The sequence below is a fragment of the Rhinoderma darwinii genome, chromosome 3 (assembly GCF_050947455.1).
Source record: "Rhinoderma darwinii isolate aRhiDar2 chromosome 3, aRhiDar2.hap1, whole genome shotgun sequence".
Taxonomy (NCBI): Eukaryota; Metazoa; Chordata; class Amphibia; order Anura; family Rhinodermatidae; genus Rhinoderma; species Rhinoderma darwinii.
The window spans coordinates 182,758,167-182,779,883 of NC_134689.1; the positions used below are offsets into that span (position 1 = coordinate 182,758,167).

A 21,717-nucleotide genomic window follows, 5' to 3' on the forward strand; every position below is an offset into this window, starting at 1 on the left:
AACTCTATTTAGATTCGGTCTCAAACATAAATGGATATTGTCTAGCCTTGTAAAGAAAATACAAACACATATGAAGATATTTTATTACAATAATCTTTCCATAATGGCAAATATTGCTGTGTGGTTTTCCAGTATAGAACATGTTAGAACATATTACATTTGATTTTTGGATACTCATACGAACAATCAAAGTTTTCCTGGAAATGTTGGCAGATATGCCGCCTCATGCTCCAGGCAGGATATATACGTGTTCTGAAGAAAAGGGAAAAACTTGGCAATGAATAAAATCTACACCTGTTTACAAATACAGAACTTAAATGAATAACCCAATCTGCTGATTTAGGTGATAAATATCTGATCGTGGGAAGTCTGACCGCTGGGGCCCCCACTATCTTGAGAATAGGCTTATCTGGTCGTCCCTGTGCTCCCCGGTGCTGCACATACTCTGCTACTGCTCCCTTCATTTTGCATGGGGCTGCCGAGTTCTATTTCCAGTGGAAGTCACACATGCAGTATTTTTAGCTGAACACAGGAGTACATCCAAAAACAAGGAAAAGTGTAACGAAAAGACTGGTATGTCTCTTGTCTTTGGCTCAGAAAGCTGCCACCAAAGCAGCATTTGTGATTCCAGTCAAAGATCAAGTTGTTATTTTTCTTTTAACCTTTTTTTTATTCGTTTGTAAAAAAAAAATGTTTTATAAACAAGCAGAATTCAAAATTGGTATCTTTGAAAAGGATTGACATTTAAGATAATTAGTAGCTACCTGGAGCAGCAATAAACGGTAAAATACCTTTAGGAAAGAAGGATTTGGGGGAAAAATAGTAAGTGATAAAATAAATATAAAAAGGGGAGGTGAGTGGGCTCCTATAAAGAAAGTTTGTAGCGTAAGTTGTGGGTGGACATAAGCGATCCAGGGGGACCAGGTTTGTAAAAAAAAAAAAAAAAAAATGTATCGTGGGTATCCACAAGTATGCTTGTGCATTTTTCATTATTCAAAAATCTATCTTCAATTTTACATCCCCCCCAAAGCGCATAGAGGGCTTCTTTCAGGCTCATGTGATAGTCCGCTTAGCAGCAAAAATATAAAAGATAAATCTAAGTTGGGGGTATAAATTGGGCTGCTTTAAAATAGAGAAGGCCTTCCCACAGGTTTTTACATAAAGGGATATTAGACAGGGAAAAAATTAGTTCATTCACTCTACACCAAAATCTGACCAATTTTGGGTGCATCAATCAGGGGTGAAGCCTCTCATACTGCAACCTTGGAAGCACAGGAGAGACTACCCTGTAATAGCTTTAGCTGTGCGAGCAAGAACCAGTTAATCAGCACCTTGTTGGCCTACTCTATGGTCAGGGTGTTGAAGGAACAAAAAGAAATGTAGGACAAGACCCAATCCCAATTGGCCTGGTTTGTGGACCAGTTCAAATCGCATTCCATCCTGTTAATAGATTTATGCAAGGTATAAGAGGAATTGTTAGTGAGAGAGGAGTAAAGAAGGTTATTTGTCCCCTTTTGAGAGTTGGGAGTTGAGGCAAATAGATTTGATGCTAGTTAATATTTAGAGTGGATCGTAGTTGGTGAGAAGGCATCCAATCCAGTGCTTCAACTGTAGGTATCGAAACCACTCTCCACTTGAAGGATCATATTTAGCAACTGTCCCACATATATCAATGTATTTTTTTATTGCAAAATAGTGTATAATCTGCAGTGCAACACATTTCTTAGCCATTTGCCCCATAACTTAAGCCATTTGCACCATGCAATTCAGTTTTGTAAGAGTAAAAAATTAGGCGTGGATTACTATTTAGCTAGGATTCAGGCCGAGCACACGAACGTATTTTTTTCCTCCCGTAAATACTGGTGTAAATACGGGTCCTTGGTTACACGTATTCGACCCGTATTGCACCAGTATTTACGGACCCGTGCCCGTAAATACGGGTCCGGTGTCACCAGTATTCCACCCGTATTTACAGACACGTTTTCTCTGCAAAATTGCATTGCACTAATCGGCAGCCCTTCTCTCTATCAGTACAGGATAGAGAGAAGGGACAGCCCTTTCCGCAGTAAAAGTAAAAGAAATTCATACTTACCCGGCCGTTGTCTTGGTGACGCGTCCCTCTCTTGACATCCAGCCTGACCTCCCTGGATGACGCGGCAGTCCATGTGACCGCTGCAGCCAGTGATTGGCCTGTGATTGGCTGCAGCGGTCACATGGGCTGAAACGTCATCCCGGGAGGCCGGACTGGAGGAAGAAGCAGGGAGTTCTGGGTAAGTATGAACTTCTATTTTTTTTTACACGTTGATCTATATTGCGATCGGTATTCACTGTCCAGGGTGCTGAAAGAGTTACTGCCGATCATTTAACTCTTTCAGCACCCTGGACAGTGACTATCCCCTGACGTCTCCTAGCAACGCTCCCGTAATTAGGGGTGCGAACACGTAGTCATCCGTAATTATGGGAGCCCCATAGACTTCTATGGGCCTGCCCGTGCCGTTATTACAGCCTCAAATAGGACATGTTCTATATTTTTCAACGGCATGGGCACCTTCCCCTAAGCATACGGGGAGGTACCCGTGGCCAATAGAAGTCTATGGTCCGTAATTACGGGCGTTTTTACGTTCGTGTGCCTTAGACAGATACCTAAAATGTAACTTTAAAAAAAAAAAGAAGTCTCATCTCTGCTCCACACAAACCCTGGCATAGAAAAAGTGGAGGAATGTTAGCTGGTATGAAAAGTAATGGCAGTTGTGTATCTTCGTCTGATTTATCAAAGGGGGCAAATACAGTCATAAATTTGTTACAACATACGTCAATAAAACCGTCTAGCTTTCAACTAAAGGTCCTCTTACACGGCCCGTTCTGGGCTGTGTAAACGAGCGCTGATCAGCGAGACCGCTCGTTGATCGGTGCTCGTTTGCTCCTTTCGCAAGGAGCTAGTATGGGGATGATCACTCGTTACTCCGATCACTCATCCCCATACATTAATATAATGTCGGCAGCACGTCAGGGAGTTGTGCTGCTGACAACGATAAGATTATAGGTAGCTAAAACGATATGATCAGCAGATGAACGAGAGTTTGCCCGATAATTGGCCTGTGTAAAAGGGCCTGAAGACATTTGGCTAAAATGACTCTGCAGATATTGTGCCACATTTATCAAAAGTAAAGGATCTTACAACTGCTGAATAGAGGTTATAGACTTTGGTCATTCCCTTCGACCTCTACCAATAGGATGTTTTGTTAATTAGTTTAATTCCGATTTAAACCCAATTTCCTCCAGAGACTGGACTCCAATTCTTATTTCCAACATATAAAGTCCTTGTAATTCTGTTACCCATTCTTCTGTAAAAAAAAAATCAAAGGCAATATGTCTGTAGTGTTCTTTTTAACTAATTTGAGCTGAGATGTGCAAGACCTACATCACATTAAAGCTGGCCATATACAGTAAAGATCTGTGGGATCTAGCAAACTCGTATGCATGGGGGGCAGCCTGAGTGTCGGAAACTAGGATATAGCTTGTTAGATTTCAAAATGCCTATTTCTATGTTTCCCTGGGAGATGAGCGCCCTCTGGCAGGCGCTGACCTACTTACCTGTAATAAACATAATATATTGTATGCTAGATAAGTTATTCATAGGTCAAAATGCATTTGTATATAATAAAGACTTCTGAAATTAATACTTATGACATTGTGTTACAGATACACATGGGTGACAGGACGGGAACCGTTAACATATTATGATATGAATCTTTCAGCCCAAGATCATCAGACCTTCTTCACTTGTGACACAGATCACATGCGACCAGCAGATGCAAGTAAGGACAGGCTATGACTAAGAACGCAGTTGGCGTTTGAAACGCGTAAGCGTACTGGTCCTTTTCTCTTTATGTGCTTGGTGGCTTTTTAATGTTTATACAATAAAGTCCTGAGATTTCTACATGAACTGCTGGTTCATACCTTTTGCTTGCTGCCAAGTAAGGACAGCACTGAGTTTTGTTATTCACTCCAATTTGTTTAGTATTTCAGAAGGATTACAAGCATCCTTTACAGGTGCTTTTATGGTCATTGATATTCTGTCCTAACTCATTAAAATGTCCATGATTCACATTGCACATAAAAAAAATAAAATGTGCCAACTGGCCTTACATATCCCTCCAGTTATCTGAATTTGTTTCATCGAGTAGTAAACATAGAGGTTACTAGGAGAAATCCTTCCTGACCCACTACTCTTCTCTCCATAGTATAAACAGAACTATCCGCCCCTAGTAGTCATACAGGAGCTCCTCCTCAGCCAACCCCCAGACTCCGCAAGATAACTCCCTAGTCCCCAACCTCATAGGGCTCCTACCAATAGTGTCAGCAAACACCACTCACCCCCTGTAGTGATAGCAATAACTCCCTCCACTCTCCCACATGTATTTGCACACTGCATACTCCTACAATGCGCTCCTGCATTCAGCAGTCGATTGCCAGCTGCTCTATGTAGCTTCCTGCGCAGATGTTTGCCCTATGTAGCTTCCTGCGCAGATGTTTGCCCCATGTAGCTTCCTGCGCAGATGTTTGCCCCATGTAGCTTCCTGCGCAGATGTTTGCCCCATGTAGCTTCCTGCGCAGATGTTTGCCCCATGTAGCTTCCTGCGCAGATGTTTGCCCCATGTAGCTTCCTGCGCAGATGTTTGCCCCATGTAGCTTCCTGCGCAGATGTTTGCCCCATGTAGCTTCCTGCGCAGATGTTTGCCCCATGTAGCTTCCTGCGCAGATGTTTGCCCCATGTAGCTTCCTGCGCAGATGTTTGCCCCATGTAGCTTCCTGCGCAGATGTTTGCCCCATGTAGCTTCCTGCGCAGATGATTGCTCTATGCAGCGTCCGGCGAAGATGTTTGCTCTAGGGGCAAAACCCTCCTTTTTATCATGGGTTTTGTCTAGCCCTGCCATAGATGCCTTTTTAGAGTGCCACATATAAAATTAGCATGTTTTAGTTATCAGTAAACCAAACTATTCTATGTATGCTGTAGTGCTTTTTGCAGGAATACCTAACTGTGGTTTCAATGGAGGCTATCCCTTACATTTAATTATATCTAATCGAATTTTCTTTTTTTTTTTGTTAAACAGTAATGCAAAAAGCATGGCGGGAAAGAAACCCACAAGCCAGAATTTCTGCAGCACATGAAGCGCTAGAATTAAATGAGTGAGTAGCTCTATACAACTGAAATGCATTTATTGTCCTGGAGTGAACGCTACACATCTATGTCACCATTAATATGTGGCGAACAGTAGTACTTTTTTGGATCTACTCTATGTTAGCCTCCAAATGTAATCTACTGCAAGGATGCATTCATATTTCTATTAAATATAGTTAAATATATGAAATTAGATGTTTGCTCCTAGATCTACTTCTTTGGAGAAACCTGGAGAGAATATGCAGGAAAAAAAAAGTAGCACCACCTACAAATTGTACTGCTCTGGCCACATTGCGTGAATAGCATTTTCAAACTTCTGTTCACTACAATGATACGGTTGGCCGGAGCGTTAAAGGATCACAAAAAAAAAAAATATCCCGGCAATTTTTCTCAATTGCCTCCTTTTCTTTTGATCCTATTTTGTCTATTATATAAATTAACACTTATCAATATATAAAGAATTATACTATAAGTGTGTTCCAGGAGATCAACCCCCCCCCCCCCCCCCAAACTTCCTTCTTCTTTCCATTCTCCTGTGTCTTGCTGGAAGACAACTGGCTGCAGTAGGACACATAGATTGTTAATCCCTGCCCCCTTTTCTAAACCTTGTCTTCACATCAATTCAACAGCAGAAAAATGGATCAGATCAGTGGGAAAATTAACACCTATGTTCTCTGCAGGATCTCTACAAGACTTTTTGATACAGAAATAATGCAGAATTGCATGCAAACTGGCAAACAGTGTGAGCAAGTGTATCTCCTGATTATGTTTATTATTCATTTCTAGGTTTAGTGTTCCTTTTAAGATACTGAAGCAGACCAAAACATGGCATTATCCGTAAATTAAAGGGTAACTAAACATTCAACAAAGCAGTTGATGTACGGACTTAATAGAAAGTCTACGAGCCCATACACCACGTCGGCTTTTCGAGAAAAGCCGAACAGAAACTAAGCAGCTTGGCACTCACACGAGCGCTTCTGCCGCTTCGATTTAGCGATCGGTGGGAGTCTCCATGCTCAGACTCCCACTGATCAAAACTTCTGACAAGTCATGATTACATGTCAGAAGTTTAAATGTTTAGTTACCCTTTTAAGTCAGGAGCACTGGACAAAAAATTAGGTGTAGGACTTGATCCAATGTCCTTTCCAGTAATAAAGAATAGAGATCGCGGCAGCACGTGAATTTACGATACTTTTAATAATTCTTGCAACGTTCCGCTGCATGACAACTCCACCAAAGTTGGTAGTTTTGTATATTCTGTTAGCCCCAACGAAGCCTTGCTATTTCTACAACATCAGCCTTCCATCACTGTACTCGTGTAGTGATGATAGTGCACGTTCAGTGACTTTATTGTACTAAAGTCATGAGCTTTGGCCACTCAAACCTATCACGTTACGGTGGCTGGGTTGAAGGAAATTCACATTTAAAACTCCACCTGGAATTGCTATGACCGACCTCACAAGAAGCCACATTCTGTTTGCAGATAAGGTCACCTGTACACCTACCTTTTATGTGGTATGACACCCATACAAAACCTAACATCATTGTTTTATTTTGTCTTGAGTACAGATGTGCCACTGCATTTATTCTACTGGCTGAGGAAGAGGCAACGACAATTGTAGAGGCAGAGAAGTTGTTTAAGCAAGCACTGAAGTCTGGGGAAGGCTGCTACAGACGAAGCCAACAATTACAGCACCATGGTGCTCAGTACGAAGCTCAGCACCGTAAGAGCTACCTATTATATGGAAACCAATTATATAGACAAAAAAATGACATGTAACCTTATAGGTGACTGCAGATTCGTAACCCCTTGAGGACACACACGATTTTTTCTTTTTTCAATTTTTCCATCGTTGCATTCCAAGAGCCATAACTTTTTCCATCAACATATAAGGTCTTTTTTTTTGCAGGAAGTGTTTTATATTTTAATCGCACCATATAATGTACTGAGAAACTTTTAAAAAAATGTATGTTGTGTGTGCAAATCGGGCATTGTGAAATTTTTTTCCTATGGTATTGTCGGCAAGTTAAATAATGTAATATTTTAAGAGTTCAGACTTTTATGGACGCAGCAATACCCATTATATTTATTTATTTGTGTAAAAAAAAAAAAGTGAAAAACAGAAAAAGGTAGTAATTTTTTTTGAACATTTTATACATTTTTCTTTATAGTTTCTTACTTCCTTCCAGGTCTTGCCGAAAATCCGCCGCAGAATTATTCCTGCCGTCTACAAAGATTCCTCCTTCCATTGACTTCAGTGGGAGGTTCGGGCGGAATCCGCACGAAGATCAGGCAGGACGCTTCTTTTTCCCGCTAGCTGAAAAAAATCAGCTAGCAGGAAAAAGAAGCTTCCAACTCCCATTGAATGAGAGGTGGAATTTTGTGACAGGCCTAACACTACTAGAGGTGTAGGAGGTTACTGCATACTGTTATTGAGTTCAATGTATAAATAGTTTGCAGTAAGCTCCTAGGCTTCCTCTAGTGGTGACTACAAGCAGCCAAATTGTTTAAAGGGAATGTGTCGCTAGAAATGTTTTTTTTTTTTTTCTCATTTAAACAATTATTATTTGAGTAATTACACATGGTTTTCATTTTTTTTATTTTTTCACAAGTCAGGAAATATTATAAATTAGATTCTAATTTATAACCTTTCCATTTGCTGGCCACTAGAGGGAGCAGTTCCCAAAATTGCAGCATGGTCAATGTGGTAAAGCAACCTCATTGATTTTATGCTTCTACACTGTGTGCCGCCATTTTCTGAGCGACTGCACAGTGTAGGAGGATTAGATACAGGGCTCAGCAGACAGTATATAATTCACACATAATAACACACGAACATAGTACACACATCACATACACGAACATAAATTACCTGCCGCCTCCGCTGGTCTACGCTCCTATTCCTTGCGCCTGAACATATGGCTGGAAGCCGCGGCCGGAAGTCGTCATCTGACTGTCCGGCAGCGGCTTCCGGTCCACTTGAAAATGGAGCCGGATTTCGCTCTGCGAACGAGCTTCGTTTTGGTCTGTGTGGGAGCGGCGCATGCACCGTTCCCACACAGACGACGTACGCTTCTGCGAATGGAACGGCTCCCGTTCGCATTCTCTATGGGGTTGTATGTGCCATATAGCATCTCTGTATGTGTCGTTAATCGACACATACAGAGATGGAAAAAAAAAATGGCATCCCCCATAGAGAAGTAAAAGTAAGAACAATGCAAAAAGTAGACCATGAGAACACAAATAAAATGTATGTTAATATCATGTTAAAAGGAATATGATAAAAAAAAAAATTCATGACACCTTCCCTTTAAATACAGCATACTAATAAAACGTTTTAAATAAGGTAAATAAAATTAAAAATCTACAAAGGCAATTTGTAAGTTATCCATAGTAGGTGATCCATGGCCACATACTCACAATGCGTATTACGTGTATATTTTCATGCAGCAAATCCACAGCATAATACAGTACCAGCAGAGTAAATGAGATTCCAAGTAATCTTATCTACACATTGCGTACATTTTAAAGTCTGCAGCATGTGAATTTATATTGCGTTCATGTCTTAGAATTGCGCCTGACAAGTTTATAAAAAAAGAAAATGCCGCAAAATCTGCATCACAAAATCTGCACCTGTTTCCGCATCAAAATGTAAAATCTGCACCTAAAAACGCATAAAAAAATTGCAATTTTTACCTGCTGATTTACCGGTGTTTATCTTTTGGTTTTGATGTGGATTTTACGCAACAGGTGCATGTAGTCTAATTACGTAAAGGCACATAGTGCTACATTCACTTCTGGTCGTTTCTGTTATTTTTTTCTCTAGCATGCCCAGTTTTCGGAAATGGCTATAAAGAAATAAATCTGTTTACCTCCTGACACACTTGACATGAACTTCCTATATATGTCTGATTTATACTTGTTTTGTTCCAGGACGAGACACAAATGTTTTGGTGTACGTTAAAAGGAGATTAGCAATGTGTGCACGAAAGCTAGGAAGAACAAGGGAAGCAGTGAAGATGATGAGAGATGTAAGTGGGACTCAAGACTTTCGTATGGGGCCATTCCATTATCTTGTTTTGTAATTAAGTTGGCAAAAAATATTGAAAAAGGCATGGGGTACTACTTTAAACAATTTCTGCATCATCCCAAAGTAGCCATGACTGCACCATATGTAAGTGTACCACATGTGAATGGAATAGCACCCACTTTGTATGGAGCTGCGTCTCTTCAGCCCCGGTAGTGCTATAAAAGTAGTAACTATGGGTAAAGTCAAATATCAGATAGGACACTGGAACACATGGAGTGGGGAGAAGTGAGAAACGCTCACTTAATGGGCTCTGCTCTTTTTTTCTAAATTTATTTTTGTGAACCTAGGACGTAGTTTGTGAGTCAGTAGAAAGACAGTTTGGCTGTTAGCAAAACAAAAACCCTTATCTCAGTCTACTAAATTATAACTTTTAATTTTGCTGAATATAATTTTTACGTGAACTTCTTTATTCATTTAAAAATACAGCTCTGTCTCCTGTTGGAGAATCTCAATGTATATAGAGATGGGTGCACACGCTTATCTTGCAGATTATAGACTAGGTAAGTCCGGCAGTCACTGGTTCAGTAGACCAGGATATCTGAGGTGCGGTTTAAAACGTTATTGCCCACGCCCGTGATCCTGGTCTACTGAACTAGAAATAGCTTGGACTGGAGCCACGCTGGCAATTACACACTGCTGGGATTATGTAGTCTATATACTTGGAGATAAGCAGGTACTCCCCTCTATATATAGATAGATAGAAGTTCTAAATTATTGGGGTGGAATGAGGGTTTTTGTTGGCAAAAGGCAAATTGTCTTTCTATTGAATGGTTTCTACCCGCGCCACCCAGTACCGTCTCATGCCAATTTTTTTTTAAAAAAGTATCCGTCACCGTTGAGATCAATGGTGTTGTAAATGGAAGCTATAGTTTCCGTTTGTCTTTCCGTTGAGGGGTTCCCCCCGATGGAAAGCTCAGACGGAACCCCTCAACGGAAACCAATGCTGATGTGAACAGGTCCTAATTTGCGTTGCGTCTCTGCCTTGTAGATTTACCCTCCAATATTTGTCACTAAAGGCAATGTTTTTGCTCTGTCTCATTTCTTCTAGTTAATGAAGGAGTTCCCACTGCTGAGTATGTTCAATATTCATGAGAACTTGTTAGAAGCTTTGCTAGAGCTCCAGGCATATGCAGATGTACAAGCAGTTTTAGCAAAATATGATGGTGAGTTCATGTCTAGCACATGTCTATGCTGTTCTATCTGTGAGTTCTCATCATGCAGACGCAGTTCCGATTTTGAGAGTACTGTAATAATTCTATGGTTGTCAGTCCTTATTCATGGTGCTGTGATATACAACCAATATTTTATTATGGAGCATGCCTATAAGAACCAAACCAATTTTTCATTTAAATAATCATTTCATTGGCATAACACCACCCTGTCTGTTTTGGTAAGGCTTGGCATAATATATTTGTTCAGATCAGATTTTATGTAGGTTGCACACAACTGCAATCATTTTGTGAATTTTAGAAGCTAGTTTTTATGCAACCTGTTATTGGGTCAATATACAATAGAAATTCATCCTACAATTGTCTATGATTTGGATATCTCTCCTTTTTATCTTGCACTTTTGACACTAGATTAAGTCGATTTTTTGGGGGGGGTGTGGGGGTTATACATTATATTCTTATTACAATAGAAGTCCTTCACTACTATGTCATCAGTGGGGAAATTAAAGGGGCTGTCCACTTTTTCATCAAATTAATGTTTATTATTTTGCACAATTAAGTTATACATTTTTCAAATATACTTTCTGTACTCCTCAGTTTTTAACCCCTTAATGACCAGCTACATTTTTCAGTTTTTTTTTTCTCTCTGCCTTTCAACAGCCATTACTTTTTGGGTTTTTTTCATTGTGGTGGCTGTATGAGGCCTTTTTTTTATGTAGGAGAATTTTTTAATTTTTTTTCTGTGCCGTTTGGGTGTAAAAATAATTTACTGTGTAGGTTATATAATTTATTCTTGCGGCGTGAAAATAGGAAAAAGCGATTTTTGCCATTGCTTTTTTATTGTTACAGCTCATGCTTAGAGAATGAGCACTCCCAGGAGCACTCATATGCCTTTTCTACAGCAACGCCAAATCACATCGCTGTAGACAGGGGGCCTGCAACGCCTGCTGTCAAAAGACAGCGGTAGGTCAGGAAGGGGTTACGATCTCTGCTTGTTGTTCAGTAGGAACCATCATTGTTTACTTCCAGTGGATAAAATTCTGTCCATGGTCATGTGATGGACACACAGGTGCTGGGATTGTTAGAAGACACAGCTCTGATACACATACTGTAACAAGCTGAGCTTCTGTGTCCATCACATGACCATGAACAGAATTATATCTACTGGATGTAATCCATGATGGTTCCTGGACATGTGATGTACACACAGGTGCACGGCTCATTACAGTTACCGTATGTGTATCAGAGCGCCGTCTTCTAACGATCACAGCACCTGTGTGTCATCACATGACCATGAACAGAATTATATCAATGGATGTAATCAATGATGGTTATTACTGGTCCTAATGTTCCTGGACATGTTATGTACACACAGGTGCACGGCTCGTTACAGTATGTGTATCAGAACTCAGTCTTCTAACGATCACAGCACCTGTGTGTCATCACATGATCATGGACAGAATTGTATCCACCGGAAGTAAACAATTACTGTTCCTACTGAATGACAACAGGCAGAAATCTTGAAAACTGTGAGGAATTAACCCCTTAACGACCGCCAATACGCCTTTTCACAGCGCTCTGACATAAGCCCGGCACAGGTAACCTGTGCCGGCTAGAGCGGGTGTCTGGCGGTCTGAAGACAGTCGGATACCCAATCTCACCCGTTTAACCCCGTAGATGCGGTGCTCAATAGCGAGCACCGCATCCAAGTGGTTTTGTAGGGAGGGAGCTCCCTCTCTTACCCCATCGGCACCCTGCAATGCAATCGCAGGGTACCAATGGCTTCTATGGCAGCCGGGGGCCTAACAAAGGCCCCCAGGTCTGCCTGTGGTGGATGCCTGCTAAGCCATGCCTGAGGCATGACCTAGCAGGTGCCTGTCAGTTTTACACTGACAGGCAATAATAAGCTGCAATACAGAAGTATTGCAGTGTATTATAAAAGCGATCAGAAGATTGCATAGTGAAGTCCCCCAGTGGGATTAAAAATAAAGTTATCATAAAGGTTAATAATAAATAAATAAAAATCTAAAATAAAAAAAAAATGAAAAACCCACTTTTTCCCTTATATAATACTTTAATATGACAAAAACTATTTAAAAAAAACGAACATTACATGTATTTGGTATCACCGCGTCCATAATGATCCCACCTATAAAGTGCTTGTTATTTAACCCACACGGTGAACGCCGTAAAAAATAAAATAAAGAATGCCAGAATTGCGGTTTTCTGTCCATCCTGCCTTAAAAAAAAAAGTGATCAAAAAGTCACATGTACTCCAAAATGGTACCAATAAAAACTAGAAGTCGTCCCGCAAAAAACAAGCCCTCATACAGCTGCATCTGTGTAAAAATAAAACAATTGTGGCTCTTAAAACACGGCGACACAAAAAAAAATAATTTTGAAAAAAAAGTGTTTTTACTGTGTAAATGTAGTAAAAAAGTTATGTTATTTATACCACACAGTAAACGGCATAAATCTAAGACTCAAAAAAGAGTGGCGAAATTCATGGGTTTTTTCCATTACCCCCCAAAAAGGTTAATAAAAGTTAATCAATAAATAATATGTACCCCAAAACGGTGCTATTAAAAAATACAACTAGTCCCACAAAAAACAAGACCATAAAAAAGTTATAGCTCTTGGAATGCGACGATGGAAAAATACAAAATATATCTTGGTCATTAAGGTTTAAAATAGGCTGGTCATTAAGGGGTTAATACTGAAAGTATATTGGAAAGTTGTATAACTTTTTATTAATTGTACAATAAAATAACATATATTTGCTGAAAGTGGCCAAGCCCTTTTCGAAGTTCTTCACATGTGTATTTTTAACTTTTAAATAAAAGGTTAAATCTAGAGAAGAGATTCCTGGCTATTTTATGTTCTCCATAGTAAGAAGATATTATATATATATATTTTATTTATTATTATTTTTCTTGTTTATTTTTTACAAAAAACAACTATTGTGTATATTCATTTTGCTTGTGTTTGGCCGTGCTCTGTCATTTCTTTTATTACATTTAGTTCCATTATTCTCCAATTACCTCCACGCTAATATGATTTTAGCTTCCAGAAACAGAGAGGACCCTCAGCACCATCTGTGGAATATTTGTCGAATATGATTTAGCTTGGGTGAATTGTAAAGCCTGGCAGGTGTCTTGGTTATACTGTATTAGATGTGCTCACTTGCTAGTCTGTAATTATTGATGCATTTCTTTTCTGCCCACAGATATAAGTTTACCCAAATCTGCCACAATATGTTACACAGCTGCACTGCTAAAAGCACGAGCAGTATCAGACAAGTAAGTGTCACAAAATGTCATACTTTGATATTTTCCCTATGTCTAAAAAAAAAAAAGTCACTGATCCCTCTGTACTGTACAAGGAATCAGTTGGTAAATATTCGACTTCTATCCCACCATATTAAGACTACATGGCAGGTCCCCATTTAATAGCTTGTTCTGAGCTGAAATGTAAAATAATGCTTTATGCTCAATGGCAGAATGAACCGTAAATACCAGTGAGAAAATTGATTAAATCGCACCTCCCATTTAGCCAAAAAGAAAACTCACATATGTTTTATATACTTCTTCACGATCTTCTGCTTTGTTACAAAGATATTGCAGTCGAACTCCAGGTCAGTGCGGAAAACTTCCCATACACTTTTTTAAAATCTTCCGAGTAATCCGCTATGTTCCCAAGGCACCTGTATTCCGTATGGGAGCATTCTTGTACACCTTCTATTAGACTGGTTTTACGTATCACAGCACACCTCCAGTACTGAATACGGAAGCCTTAGAAACCGAGTGCGACTCTGTGACTGTTTTACGGGTTAATGGACCAAAATCATCCAACTGCAATATCTTTGTGAAAAAAGCGAAATATTCTGATGAAGTATGTGAAATATATCCTATTTGTTGATTTTTCAATTAACTCCAATGTTCTAGTTGAGGAAATAAAATGAATAGATAGTGCCAGGTAGAACACTTACACGGCCGCTACTTTGGAGAAATGTCCACAGCGTAGTTTTTGGTACAGGTATTGTATAGTATAGAGACCGCATGCTGTTCAATGTGTGCGCTCACGGAAGTGCAAGTAATTTTTGTTTTCATTCTTTTTGTCCTGTAGATCGACCAGTACCAGCAACATCTTTCCTCCCTACACAGCGACTCCAGCTTGGGAGGGCAGGGCAATGGTTGTCACAGCTTTCCCTGTGGTGTCTGCCTGCCAAGTACAGCTCTGGAGTTAGCCGTGAGGTGTGAGGTGAGAAAGAGATTGCATGGTCTGGTTTATTTCCTATATACTAGAGCAATTTCTGTGCCGGTAACATGGGCATAGGCTGACATGCTGGAACACTACGTAATACAGCGACCCCGTTACATTGAGCATCATTCTGAACAGAAATTTATAGGGTATCATTCCATAAAATGACACCAATGGATATATTATACTGTTTTATGATTCTCACAACCTAGACAGAGAAATCTATAGAAAATAGAGAAATTTAAAAAAAAACATTGTAAACCATGGCTTTCAATCCTCTCATAACAAAGTGCTTAAAAATGTCAATTAAATTGTACACTGTTATTTCCTGGATAGAAGTTTTTTTTATTTTTACTCAGTGATACCTGTTCTTTTGTTTTTTCTTTAAATTTCCAGATTCTCCCCAGAAGCCGCATCACGGCGAGGGCTCAGCACGGCAGAAATGAATGCTGTAGAGGCAATTCACAGAGCAGTGGAGTTTAATCCACATGTGCCAAAAGTACGTCTGCTGATATGAATTATACTGTCTAACTTTATGACTGATACCTCTAGGTGGTCCGTTAATATCACATGAATTCCTTCAAACTCTGAGGCTGGTTTCAGACAGTCGTATTGCAGCTGGATTTTAGTGTCCATGTTCCAGACACAACCCCTGAACCTCCCAGTTCAACTGAACCAAACTTGGATCATAATAGGACCCCCGGGTGATTTAAGTACAGTGGAACCGTAGGAGATCTGGGTTATTGCAGATCTATATACACATCTGAAACTGACCTTACACATTAAGTGGACCTGTCAGAAAATCCTCCTGGTTACAAAGCAAATGAAAATTAGAACTCCATTTGCCAGGAGTAGACCAATATTTCTTAAGCATATTGTTCTCTCCTGGGCAGACCGCCCCTTGCCCCGCAGAGAGACAAAGTGAAACAGCGTTGAGAACTAACCGTTACCTAATGGGTGCTGGTCCATCGAATCTACTTACCGAAAAAAGGTTTTTATTATACTATAATTATCCATTGCACTAATAACAAAATCCAAACTTGATAAATCCACAACAAAACATAGAACCCCCCCCCAACACCACAAGAGGAGAAAAAAACCTAGCCTAAATATAAACAACACTTTTCATCTCCCTTGCCTCCAGCTGGGCCAACCAGGGTTCCCAATTCCGTATAAAAAAAAAAGCGTCTACTTAAAGTGATAGTGAATGAAGTTTAGAAGACTACGTTGAGATGTGGCGGATTTGTTGCAGATTTTAGGGGGGAATCCACTACAAAGTATAGTACCACTCTAAAACCCTATTCACACTCAGCAGAAAAAAAAATCTGCAAATATTCCGCCACTTTTGAACAAATAGTACTAACCCTTTGAAGTAAGCTACATTTGTGTGTTGATGTTAATTCTTTGCTAATGTAAGAGGTATTAATTACACATCTATATCTCTTCTTTTTTATCTTAGTACCTTCTCGAAATGAAAAGTTTAATACTGCCCCCTGAACACATTCTGAAGAGAGGGGACAGCGAAGCTATAGCATATGCTTTCTTTCACCTTCAACACTGGAAAAGGGTAGAGGGAGCTTTAAATCTCTTACATTGTACGTGGGAAGGGAGTAAGTATATTGTTCTTTTCTATTGTTCTATCGCCCTGTAATTAACAGCATGAAGCAGTGGATTGTATGTGTTTGTAAATCATCACACTCTTAAACCCGAGATAGACGAGATTTTTGTTGGATGAACCAGGATTTGGTGCCTGGCAGGTGTCCTTTTGGGGAAAGGGAGGACTGGACAGAGTTTCAACCTGTGGGATACTATTGCTTCTTGCGAGAAGCTGCAACCCAGGTGTCTAACATCCGCTTATCTCTGTTCCCCCCTCATAGAAATTAATTTCCCAGTATTTTTATCATTGGAAGTAGTATTTCGCCTATACACATTCTAGTTACTATTAAGCAATCAGCCATACATCACAATGTTACATCATACATGACTATCCTAAAATGGGGAAGACTATATTGACCTCTTGTAGAAATCCGTAAATAGCCATTCCATAATATATACTTATTAGCTGAATCCCTTTCCTCACAAGTAGTAGAGTTCTGTTATAATATATAAGGGAAATCTACGAGAGTCAGAAATCCAGCTGCTGTAAACTACATTTTACTGACTTTTATTTAGGGGCAATGGCAGGGCATTTGAATTCCTTGTATTCATGCACTGGAACGTCACCAACCAAACAATGGTGATACCTGGGCCTCACCATTGTCAAAATCCATCCCAAAATAAGTTTCACAATTTATCTTTCATTTGTCTACTGTACCCAGTATAACGTTATAATAAGCACAAAATGAGTCCATTAGATCTCTATTCCAAGGATTACGGGCAGCCAAGAATAGGCTGTGCAATATATAATTCCTTATGTCAAATCTGCCTCCTCGGTTGCGACTTGCCATCAACTGCAGACCGCCTCGTAGTTTTAGAAGGACGGCTTTAAAAGCATTCTACAAACTATTTGAATTCTTATCCGTAAGATAAGATAGTCAATCTACCGTGTTCTGCTTTCCACTTTCAAACTCTATTTGCATCCTTTTATATAGTCTTTGAATTGTACTATGTTGTCCGTGGCAAAGTCCTGTAGTTCTATAGGAAATCCCATCGTGATCCCACAAGAGCATTGTCTCTTCTAGCCTCCTTTATCCGCATTCTCTTTACAGGAGGTGACACAAACTTGAGGCCTTATCCTAAATACAGGGGTGCTGTTGGGCTGCTGCGCCACTCCCTCTATAGGTACTATGTTGTGTCAGGGCTGGTTGCTGTAAGTTCTTACTCTTAATTTTAGGGATCCATGTAAATGAGGTTACAATGAGTCTCAAACTGGTTATGTGATTTGATCAAATGTGTCCTAAAACCTTATGGTTCTGTTTCAGTAGTAATTCAGAATTCGTAGCAGTTATGTATGAATTCACATGCGTATAAAACTTTTCTTTCTCTTTTAGGGTAGTACAAAATTTGGTGCACCTGTTGGCAATAGACATGTATTTAAATATCTGAATTCAGTAGAAGACAACATATATCCACATAGTTTTGGTCACATAGTATGTTTCCTGCTAAATCTATAAATGTTCCTTGAAATGGCAATTTGTGAGGCCCACCAAAGGCCCTTTAACACCGGCCGACACTCGTTAACCGGGGTCGTTGATCGGCGCTCGCTTTATCCTGTCACACGGAGCTATGGATGGGGACTAGAGGTCGTTACTCCGATCGCTCGTCCCCATACATTATTATCATGTCGGAAGCGCGTCTCCCTGTTTACACGGGGCAATTATCTGCTCATCTGCTGATCGCTGCCCTTTTTACACAGGGCAATTATCGGCAACGGGCGTTCTATGAACGCTCGTCTGCCCGATCGTCCTTTGTAAAACCCCATTTACCGTTCATATCTATTGACTGACTGATGACAAATAATAATCTTAATAATAATAATCTTTATATAGCACCAACATATTCCGCAGCACAATTTAGAGGGTTCATGTACAGACAATGTCAGACATATTGAGAAAATTAATTTACAATTCAAACAAGAGGAGTGGGGACCCTGCTCGCAAGAGCTTACAATCTATGAGGCAATAAGGGAGACACAGAATGTAAAAAAGTGCTTGTTAAGTACAATGGTCCTCCATTTTTTATACACATGGGGTAGTACACATAAAGCTGCATGAGCCGGTCACCAGCCAGTATCTGTGTATGACAGATATATATTGCATTAGGATGTAAGGAGTGTGGAGGATACTGCTGAATGAGCGGGTCAAGTCCTCATGACTCATGTAAAAGGGGGGCCAGGGAAAGGAGTCAGATTAGGGAATGTTATAGGCCCATCTAAAAATGTGTTTTTAAGGCATTTTTTAAACTGGATGTTGGGAATTAATCTGATTGATTGTCTGGGGTAGCACATTCCGGAGGACTGGTGCAGCATGAGAAAAATCTTGAAGATGGGAGTGGGAGGTTCGGATTATGGAGGATTTTAATCTAAGGTCGTTTGCAGAATGTAGAGCGAGATTTGGGATGAGATGTAAGAATATGCAGCACTGTGGAGAGCTTTGTGGGTGAGAGTAAGTTTGAGTTTAATTCTAATGGGTATTTGCAACCTGTGCAATGATTGGCACAGGGTAGAGGCGTTGGTGCAGCGGTTGGTCAGAAAGATGAGCCTGGCTGCTGCATTGAGGATAAATTGGAGAGGGAAGAGTTTACTTTTGGTCTCCCATTTACTAATGAGATACAGTAGTCAAGATAAGAGTGAATCAGAGCGACAATGCGTTTTGCCTGTTTCCAGAGTAAGAAAAGGCAGATTCTGGAGATGTTTTTAAGGTGAAAGTGACAGGAGCGTTTAAGTGAATGTGCGAAGTAAAGGAAAGATCTGCATGAAAAAAACCAAGACAGTGGGCGTGCTGCCTAGGAGTTATGGTAGTGCCACTCACTGAGATGGAGACATTCTGTTTAGGTAAGTTAATAGATGGTGGGAACACGAGGAGCTCAGTTTAAGAAAGATTCCGCTTCAGATAGAGAAAGGACATGATGTTAGAGACAGCGGACAGACAATCACTGGTGTTTTGTATAAGAGCAGGTGTATGTCATGGGAAGAGACATATAATTGGGTGTCATCCGCGTAGAGATGGTACTGGCAGATAAATCTACTAATAGTTTGTTCAATAGGCACTGTGTAGAGAGAAAAGAGGAGCGGACGTAGGACTGATCCCTGAGGAACCCCGATAGCCAGGTGAACGGGAGAAGAAGTAGAACCAGCAAATGACTGAGAAATAGGAAGAAAACGAAGAGGGAGCAGTGTCTTTAAGGCCAATAGACTTGAGCATGTTAAGTACGAGTTGGTGGTGTACAGTATCAAAGGCTGCAGATAGATACAGAAGAATCCGAGTATTTGCCATTAGATTTAGCTGCCAAGAGATCATTTGAGTCTTTAGTAAGGACAGTTTCTGTGGAGTGTAGAGTGCGGAAACTATATTGTAAGGGGTAGAGAATGGAGTTAGCAGAGAGATAGCGGATAAGGCTAAAGTAGACTAAGCGTTCCAGGAGTTTGGAGATGAAGGGTAGATTAGAGAGAAGTCGGTAGTTAGCAGCACTGGATCGGTCAAGAGTTGGTTTTTTCAGTAATGGGTTTATAATGGCACAAAAGAGGGAAAGATTCTAGAAGAAAGAGAGAGGTTAAATATTTAGTATCACTAGGGCAGGTAGTAGGACGAGAAGAAGAAAGGAGCCTAGGGACTTCATCTGTTATTGTGTCAAATGCTGAAAGTGAAGAAGAGGCAGTGCGGGAGAGAAGGGGATTAATGTTACTAGGGGACTGGGAGATAATCTCATGCCGGATGTTGTCAATTTAAATTTAAAAATAAGTGGCCAGGTCTTCAGCACTGAGATCTGTGATTGGCGTCTGCACTTGAGGACGAAGGAGGGAATGAGAAGTATCAAAGAGGCGTTTTGGATTATTAGATAGTGTGGAGATGAGAGAGGTGAAATAAACTTGTTTGGCTCGGGAAAGGACAGAGTTGTAAGTTCTCAGCATAAATTTGTAATAAAGGAAATCCGCTGTCAAATACGGTTTTCTCCACAGACGTTCAGCACATCTCAAGCAGCGCTGAAAGCGGGATTGAGGCGTGTGCCAGGGTTGTGCACATCTTTGCCGTGTGGTTCGGAGTGTGGGGGGGGGGCTGCTTCATCCAAAGCACTTTTGAACGTTTCATTGTAACGTTTGGTGGGCAGATTGGAACAGGAGAGGGAAGAGATAGGTGACAATGAGGAGTGTAGACTGTCTATGAGTTGCTGAGTGTTAATGACGTGTAGATTTCTGTATGTCTGATGGGTAGGCATGACCTGAGGAGGCAGGGAATTTTTGGTAGAAAAGAAGAGCAGGTTGTGATCAGAGTGCTGGTGAGGAGAGTTATTAAAGTAAAAAAATGAGCAGAGACGGAAGAAGACCAGGTCAAGTGAATGCCCATCTTCATGTGTAGGAGAGTTAGTAAATTGTGACATACCTAGGGAGGAGGTCAAAGATAGAAACTGGGACGCAGATGAGAAGATGGGGTTATCAATGGGGATGTTAAAGTCACCCATGATGAGAGTGGGTGTTTCGGAGGATAGGAAATGTGGAAGCTAGGCAGCAAAATGATCCAGGAATTCACCCAGTGAGCCCGGGGGGGCGGTAGACAACTGCCACTCGGAGGGAGAATGGGTGAAAGAGTTGGTGGGTGTGGACTCTAAAAGAAGGAAGTGTGACTGAGGTTACCAGGGGAATGACCTAGAAAGTGCAGTGTGGGGAAAGAAGTATACCTACTCCTCCACCCTGCCTGTTCTCAGTCTGGAGGCATGAGAGAAGTGAAGACCACTGTAAGATAGAGCAGCAGGTGTAGCCATGTTTCTGTAAGGCCAAATCCAGACAACCGTAGTATACGTCCATGTGCTGGCCATTAAAACAGCCGTCACACAGACACATGTATTTCAATAGAACATGTCCTATTTTCTTCAGTTTTCACGGATCCTTCAATAGACCCAAGCCTATGGGGATCCGTGAAAACGGGACCCACACGGGTGCAACTCGTACGTGAAAAACTGCAATTTCTCGGATCCGAGTTTTCACTAGTTCGTGTGAATCTGGTATAAGAGCCAGGAGGTTGAGAGAGTTAGAAAGGAATAAGTCATGAATAAAGGTGAGTTTGTTGCACACGGACTGAGAATTCCAGAGCGTACAGTTGAGAGACCGGAGAAGACGTACAAGAAATGTTAAGAAGGTTTGCAGGATTTCTATGTGTGGCAGGTAAGGGGCTGAGCTTAGCAGAAGAAAAGGGAGGACCAGGGTTGGGAGAGATGTCCCCTGCAGCTAGTAGCAGGAGAATGGAGGGAGTCTGAAAATGCTTCAGTGTTTTAGAAGAGTGACTTTTGTGTTGGGCAGTGGGATGAAATGGTTTAAAGTGATTCAGGAAAGTGAATAGTGCATGGGAGCTGTACATGGGCG

General features: G+C 40.7%; 1 protein-coding gene across 4 annotated transcripts in view; it reads left to right on the top strand.

Moving 5' to 3' along the window:
* ST7 (suppression of tumorigenicity 7) overlaps window positions 1-21,717 on the top strand; it is a 138,335-nt gene that overhangs the window by 89,059 nt on the left and 27,559 nt on the right. For 3 of the 4 annotated variants that reach the window (XM_075857124.1, XM_075857126.1, XM_075857127.1), the window contains 8 exons: window positions 3,703-3,818; window positions 5,115-5,190; window positions 6,752-6,906; window positions 9,117-9,214; window positions 10,322-10,436; window positions 13,669-13,741; window positions 15,099-15,201; window positions 16,162-16,312. In XM_075857124.1, coding sequence (XP_075713239.1) covers window positions 3,703-3,818; window positions 5,115-5,190; window positions 6,752-6,906; window positions 9,117-9,214; window positions 10,322-10,436; window positions 13,669-13,741; window positions 15,099-15,201; window positions 16,162-16,312 — 887 coding nt within the window. The remainder of the gene's footprint in view (window positions 1-3,702; window positions 3,819-5,114; window positions 5,191-6,751; window positions 6,907-9,116; window positions 9,215-10,321; window positions 10,437-13,668; window positions 13,742-15,098; window positions 15,202-16,161; window positions 16,313-21,717) is intronic. The other variant, XM_075857125.1, reaches the window with a different exon arrangement.